The following is an 8,030-nucleotide window of genomic DNA, read 5'->3' as shown; positions in this document are numbered from 1 at the left end:
GTTAAGTCTTAGCTCTTTTGTGCACCATCAGTTTTATGCGAAACGTATAACATCTATTCGTCGGTCAGTTTATGAAACAGAATCACTACAAAAATTTGATTTTATTTATTGCAATACTGGGTATCGCACATGGGTATGGACCTTAATTATAAAGTGCAAAGTTAAGTTATATAATCAATAAAAAATGCTGTAACCCTTTGCATTAAAACGTAACCAGTGACAAATTAGCCACATTGGAATAAAAAACATGAATAAATGTTTGCAATACAAATAGGATTGTTAGTTTGTCATGGCAAATGGAAGGGAATGGAAAGGTACTAAATTAGATACAAAAGGTTGATATAAAATTCATATGACGCAAATTATAAAAGTAAGAACTACAAAGTACAATAGTCTTTCAAACAGAATAGCACTTGACAAAAGGGTTACTCTGTGTATCTATCAGTAAATATCTAATGCTAAAAAATGCTAGAAAATTACATTAACTGTCCATAACATTAACCCAGTTAATTATAAAAGTGTCCTATATCGATTAGAAAGAAGTAATTATTTCTATGACAAAATTTTCCTAAGTATAAAATCAGGTAAAATGTCTATCCCATTGTGTAGGCATTCTTCAAAAGCTGAGAACTGAATGAATAGCTTGAAAAAGACTGCATTGCTCTGTACTGTATGTGTGCTTAGTCCACACATTAACGCTGACAGGCGTAAGAAGTGATGTGTTTTTGTGCCCCCTTAAGGTATGGTAGGTACATACGTGCCACAGGGTACATAAGGGCAGGCGAAAAATATGTCTTATTTGGCAGAGTAGCCTTCAAGTCTCTCCAGGCATCAGCAGACCTGTCGTACACATATACGAGATGTTCGTCGTTAATATCGTCGTCATTGAGACAGCTTAACCATATGTGGAGCTGGTTGTCCATTACGAAAAGACAGGGAGAATTATTCACTTTACGGTTTCCTTTGTTCGGCCAGCCTTGCAGCTTCTGCCAACGGTCTGACTCTGTGTCGTACATCATGGTCTGTCTGAAGTCACAATCCGCGCAGAACACATCTGTTCCCATGGTAACGGCTGAATAGATGTCAAGATCGGGCTCTGATGCTGGGCTCCGCTTGCACCAACGGTCCTGGCTCGGGTCGTAGCGATGCAGTTCCAAGCTTGTCAGGAAATAGAGGTGTGAACTGCATGCCAATGCTTCACTGTAGTCGTATTCAGTATTGTCAAGTTGCAGCTGTGCACACTCCTGCCACTGGTCTGTGAGCCAGTTGTACTTTCTCATCCACACCAATCCACTGTCATCCTCTACATCGGCAGCAAGATAGTACAAAATCCCATCAACTTCAACAAGGTGCTCATCGTACCATGTAGAATCGTTGTCCAGTCTCAGCGACTTAGATACTGAGGACATACCAGCATGTTCCCACACATTCCCCGCATGGTTGTACTTCAGCACGGACAACTCACCGTTACTCGTTTCTTTACGAGTCAGGATGTAGATGTTGTTATCTCTGGTGACTGTCACGTCTGTGATGCAAGGGAAGTCCTCTGGTTTGTAACTGCAGCTGATGTACCTCCCTTCCAGAGGGTTCATGAAAAGGAGCTCTTTCGAACTGAATAGGATAGAACACAAATTATTCTTTCATGAAACTGGAATGGAAACTCGTAGCTTTTCCTCAGAAATAAGGCCGAAATCACAACAACTACTACTATCATATTTCGATCTAATCTTGTAGCCACAGAGAAATGGGATTCAGTATGAGTTGGTACAGAGCACTACTAGAGGCTAGAGTAAGACTCTGAAAATGCGTAAAACAGGACCTCAACATGAAGAATAACCCTGCACAAGGATTGTAGACCTAGAAATTTATACGAAGAAGAAGTATGTACTGACTCAGTATTGGACAGCATAACCATTTCTGTTGTCATCCCAAGCCTCGGCTTCAGGTTGGGCTTCCATTTCTGTATAACATGCCTGATGACCTCAGAACTCCCAGGATCCTCTTTGACCAGAGGGTGTCCTAAGATGGCTGCCGTGTTGTCTGAGGTCAGCAGGTTAAAGCGGATGTGAGGGAGGATGCTGGGGAGATGGTGCAGTCTGTAGGGAACAGGGTAGGGGTTGACATGGGAGTGATATAAACGTGTTTATATTACTGCATAGAAGTCAGGGATATTGAATCACATAGACAAACTGAGGGAAGCCACTTCAATCAACCAACATAGAAGCCTTTGCAGTCATGCATGGCACATGATGTAAACACAATGTAGACATCAATATTCATAATTGTATAATACCCACCTGTCCTCCCTGCTGTACTGCACCCATCTCACCACAGCCACCCACACTGTTATCTCCTCTTTAACATCCAGCTCATCGTGGCTGATGATCTCAGTCAATTGGTTTATACTCAGGCTGCAGAACTCCTCGCTGGAGGCAACCTGTGGAGATGAAGAGTACATGTACTGTACATGTGTGGTACTATGGGGAACAACTTTAATTGGTTAAGACTAATACTAGTAGTTACAAACTAGAGTTCGGCGACCTCATACCTCCATGAATATTTAGAGCTTTTGTGAATTTCATGCAATTGAATAACACATTAACATAATGTATGCATGGTGATCATTAATCAATGGGCGGTTTTACCATTTTTACATAAATTATGCAAATTAGTTCCTCATTACCATATTTGGTTTCTGCTTATATTCCACCTATCATAATTAACAAGTGTTACATTTATTGAAGTCCAGTTATTGCAAACAATGGAATTATACAATTCCCTCATTAATTATGCAAATTAAGTCCTCATTTGCATATCATACATATCATTATGAACATCTTTGCCCAAGCTACCTGCATGCCTAAAATGATGCCAATTCGTCAATTCTTTCTGCAGTTATCCTCTTTGGAATGTCTTGACAAAAATGCCCCTGTAGTTCCAAAATTAAATGTTAGGGGGCTGAAACCTGCCCCACTTTGTCATGACACTGCAACCTATCTACCAGCCAAATGTCAAGACCATATCATGTCCAGGACAAGAGATACATAGAAAAAACTGCTATGATAGAATATTCTCATTAATTATGCAAATGCATTCCTATGTTGCATAATTAGTATCTTACCTTGTACAAAATTGTCTATTAAAGGTGCCTACATACCAAAAATCATGAAAATTCGTTGTTCCGAGTTACTAGTATCGTCTTCAGAAGTTTTTGACAAAAATGCGCCTGCTATCCCAAAACTAGACGCTAGGGGACCCAAACTCATGTCATTTCTTCCTGTGCACAAGAGCTATCTAATACTAAAAAATCGTGACCATAGCATGTTCAAAACACCGAGATAGCAAATCCGGAAGTTCTGCTGCAGTACCAAGGGGAGCCGCAAGGGGGCCCAAAATCTAATCATTTCCAGCTTTCATCACACACTACCAACACACCAAGTATGAAACCAATCCACCCAACTGTTCTTGAGTTATCTTGTTTACACACAGACACATACACAGACACACACACAGACAAACACAGGGTAAAATATAACCTCCATGACATTTCATGGAGGTAATAAGGCATGAAAAGTGGGTTTTACTCTTCTATATTATGCTGCGGACAGCTATGGTCCCAAAATGAAAATTTGTGGATGACTTCCTCTAAAATAACGTCTAACATTATATACTTGAACGAGCAGAAATGGTACAAAGTGTAACATGCAATACGTTTTAAACACACAAACTCATTCAAATTCGAATCAACCTTGTATGGTAGGGAATTGAATGAAGTGAGCTACTATCAACACATTCGACCCACCTCAACAAAGTTTCTACGGATCATCTGCAGACAAGCTTTACGAACAACGTTCACGGAGAAGACATCAGCAAACTTGTACAAGTCCATATAGTGGGAGCGCTCCACGTTCATGGCCATGTAGCTGCTGCAGGTGTCTCTCACATAGCCCAGTTGGAGGAGGTCAGCTGCCTGGTAAAGGGACTGCACTTTGTCCATAGACACATGTAGGGTTCCTGAGTAGATGTACCTCAGGATCTCCCCGAAAATGCTTGCATCCAAACACTGCAGAAGAATACAGAAGAACATTACAATGCTCAAACCCATAGTACGAAACTATAATATTATGTACATGTGTTAAAAAGTTTTAAAAGATAAGTATGTTCAAATTCTCAGCCCATTCCGTTATTTATATAGAATAATTCTACATGCACAATTCTAGTAAACAGTTTCTCGTTGTGAAAAAAAGACTTAAAAACAAAAAAAAAACAGCAATATATTGACCTTTACTTAAACCTTTCTACGTAAATGGGAGGGGGTTATGATGAGGGACACATCAAAGGGAAGTTTAATATTTGATGTTTCATTCTAGTCATGCCAACCCTACCTGTAAAACAACTGTCTTTTGCCGACTTTCCGCCATGTCACTTGTAAACATGGCCCTGAAGTAGGGGCTGGCCGCGGACAGAACAAGCCGATGGCAGGGAAACCGCCGGCCCTCGACTTCAAGGACGACATCCTGCAGTACCCCATCCTTCTGTAAGTCACCCACAGTTCCAAGAAACCCGTGCAGATAGCTTTCGTTTTGGTAGGAACGAGGGCGAACCGCGCTGATGTTGTCTGCGTCAGCCATGTTGACGATGATGATGATGATGTGAAAGGTCAAAGGTGACAGTGATCTTCGCTGATTATCCATATAGTGTAGCGATATATTATAGTGTATAATGAATGCCAGAGCTAGAAGCGACTGTATAAGGTATTACTATATAATGAACGCCGGAGCGAAGTACTTTCCGGATTGTAGTCAGGCTAACCTGCATGCCTAAATTGATGGGAATCCGTCGTTCCTTTCTTCAATTATGTTTTATGTCACTGTGTATATCTTCGCCTAAGCTACCTGCATGCCTAAAATGATTGAAATCCGCCGTTCCTTTCTTCAATTATCCTTTTATGGAATGTTTTGATGAATATGCCCTTGCAGTTCCAAAATCATACGTTAGGGTTCTTTAACCAGTGCCACCTTGTCTTGACGTCGACTGCCTTAATAGAACAATATCATTAGTTATGCAAATGGCGTCATATTTTGCATAATTTATATTTTATTTTGTACATTTTTGTCTAAGCTACCTACGATCCGAAAATCATAAAGAATTTTTCTTGAGTAATTCTCTACGGAATTTCTTTTTACCAAATTACCCTTGCAATTTATAACCTAGCTGTCAGGGGGACTAAACTTCTTTGAGACCACAAGAGCTATCTAACGCCCCCAAGTCGTGTCCATGGCTTGTTCAGAACACACCACCTACATACATAGTATCAAACCATGCATTCAGCCGTTCTTGAGTATTTTGACAGACAGACACAAAAACGCTGGTGAAAACATAACCTCCATGAATATTTTATGGATCTAAAAGTCCAGAAAGGCTGTTGGATATCATTTAATGGGTCTGGGGACCTAATTCTACCACCTAAAGAGCCAAATTCAGATAAAAATATCCTCACCAATACTGTAAGCGGAACATACTACACAACTATGGGTAAGCAGGTATCAATTGACCTTTCACCCCACTGTAGCAGTCACCTTTCACCCCTTGCTGCTCCAGACAGACGCTTGCAGGAGGATCGTGCGGAGGTAATAATCATCACTGGAAGCAGGTAAGAACGAGATATACATACAACATGACTGCATTATCATGAACTATCGGGGAAAGAGGTAATTTCTACGGTATGTGGATCACATTAGGCAGAAATGCAAGACTTTTCAGGGTGACGAAAGTTGGGGTGGGGAGGGGGGCATCTTTACCTTCACGGAAACAAAGAAAAACACAATGGTTTTTGCTCCGCTTCTTCTACTTCCTCTTTTTCTTCTCCAAAGAAATATTGAACTGGCCCTACAATTGTCACCATAGCTACTGGAGGTGTAGTAAACAGCCTGTTGTGTTCGGTTACTTGTAGCAAGTATCAGGACAAAGCTTGAGGGGCTGGATTACGAATGTGTTAGTGTCAGACGAAACAGATCTTGTTTAAAAAGGCAAGTGTACCCGACGGGCGACCGATAAATGATATTTACCTAACTTAGATACAGACCGGAAATTGCTCAAGGCCTACCCCTTTTTCATACAATGAATGAATGAATGAAAGACCTTTATTGTACATTATCATATAGCCAGGCGCCGCGGACCAATCAGAAGGCCCCGTTCCACGTTGTTTATGACGCCGTAACACGTAGATTCAGGCCAGGCAGGTGGGTATCGCTCCCCTGATTGGTCAGAATGAATCGACACCGGCACCAGCGTCAGCAGAAAGGAATGCTTTGTACAGTGTGCAGTCCATGTTAGAGTTAATCCAAACATTATTACTGTTCACATTCTGCTGCAGCGTCGTCCACCTTGAACCAGCATCTGGCCAAACACAGTGGTGATAAGCCCAAACACACTGGTGAGAAACCCTACATGTGTGGGGAGTGTGGGCACAGGACAGCTAAGAAGTGTCTTTTAGCCGAACATATGAGAACTCATACCGGTGAAAAGCCATACAAATGTAACCAGTGTGACTATTCTGCAGCTTCGAAGTCCACCTTGAACAATCATCTAGCCAAACACACTGGTAGGAAACCTTACATGTGTGGGGAGTGTGGGTACAGAACAGCAAGGAAGTCTCACTTATCACAACACATGAGAACACACACACAGGGCAAAAAACCTACAAATGTGACCAGTGTGACTATTCTGCAGCAACGAAAAGCCATTTGGACAGTCATCTAGCCAAACATACTGGTGATAAGCCCTACATGTGTGGAGAGTGTGGGTACAGGGCGGCTCAAAAGTTCCATTTACGACTACATATGAGAACTCATACAGGAGAGAAACCCTACAAGTGTGACCAGTGTGACTATTCTGCTGCACACAAATCCAACTTGGACAGTCATCTAGCCATATACACTGGTGATAAGCCCTACATGTGTGGGGAGTGTGGGTACAGGGCAGCTCAAAAGTCCCATTTACGACTACATATGAGAACTCATACAGGAGAGAAACCCTACAAGTGTGACCATTATGACTATTCTGCTGCACACAAATCCAACTTGGACAGTCATCTAGCCATACACACTGGTGATAAGCCCTACATGTGTGGAGAGTGTGGGTACAGGGCAGCTCAAAAGTCCCATTTACGACTACATATGAGAACTCATACAGGAGAGAAACCCTACAAGTGTGACCAGTGTGACTATTCTGCAGCAGCGTCGTCCGCCTTGAACAATCATCTGGCCAAACACAGTGGAGAAAAACCCTACAAGTGTTACCAGTGTGACTATTCTGCTGCACACAAATCCAACTTGGACAGTCATCTAGCAAAGCACACTGGTGATACATTGTGAGCTCTATATATATGTGGGGAGTGTTAGTACAAGGCAACTCACATTTTTAACTTATCCGAACATATGAAATCTCACACATTTGAAGAAAACCTACAAGTGTGACCAGTTTGAGTATTCTGCTGCATATAAGCCCACCTTTAACAAACATCTAGCCAAGCACACTGGTAATACATTGTAAGCCCTATATGGAAGTGTAACTCACATTTGTAAGTTATCCCAACATATGAAATATCAGACAGGTGACACAACCTACAAGTGTGACCAGTGTAACTCTGCTGCACTGAAATCTACTTCGGACAACCATTGTAAAGCACACCGGTGAGAAAAGCTACCGGCGAAAAACAAAATACTACTCTGTTTAAAATTGCTCATGTGTAAGCGATGTGATCTAAAAAACTTCGAATTCATTCGAACAGACAATGTACCAGTGTATGACATCTAGCTGTAATAAGCACACTGTTGACCTGATCTGTAACTGAATTTGCTGTACCGGTATCCACCCCTAATATTTATAAGGGGTCCTTTCCGGTGTGAGTGGATCACACAAATATGTGCAAATATGCAGCTTGTACTGTTCATTATGTCATATCTGGGCCACGATAACGTTCGATACGGGTGATTAAAGCCTTACTGTACTCCAGAGGAGAGTGTTCC

The 8,030-nt window shown here is 41.6% G+C and overlaps 1 protein-coding gene across 1 annotated transcript; it reads right to left on the bottom strand.

Moving 5' to 3' along the window:
- Positions 1 to 89: 89 nt before the first annotated feature.
- Positions 90 to 4,643, bottom strand: LOC118404554 (kelch repeat and BTB domain-containing protein 2-like). Its single transcript, XM_035803707.1, has 5 exons — positions 4,386 to 4,643; positions 3,803 to 4,063; positions 2,298 to 2,437; positions 1,893 to 2,096; positions 90 to 1,611 (listed from the first exon to the last, which is right to left on the bottom strand). The coding sequence occupies exons 1-5, from the start codon at positions 4,629 to 4,631 to the stop codon at positions 693 to 695; spliced, it is 1,770 nt and encodes a 589-aa protein (XP_035659600.1). The 5' UTR covers positions 4,632 to 4,643; the 3' UTR covers positions 90 to 692.
- Between the last annotated feature and the right edge of the window lie 3,387 nt (positions 4,644 to 8,030).

This window comes from Branchiostoma floridae, chromosome 17, assembly GCF_000003815.2.
Source record: "Branchiostoma floridae strain S238N-H82 chromosome 17, Bfl_VNyyK, whole genome shotgun sequence".
NCBI lineage: Eukaryota > Metazoa > Chordata > Leptocardii > Amphioxiformes > Branchiostomatidae > Branchiostoma > Branchiostoma floridae.
Note: the sequence above shows the minus strand (reverse complement) of the source record. Positions and strands in the feature narration are given on the sequence as shown.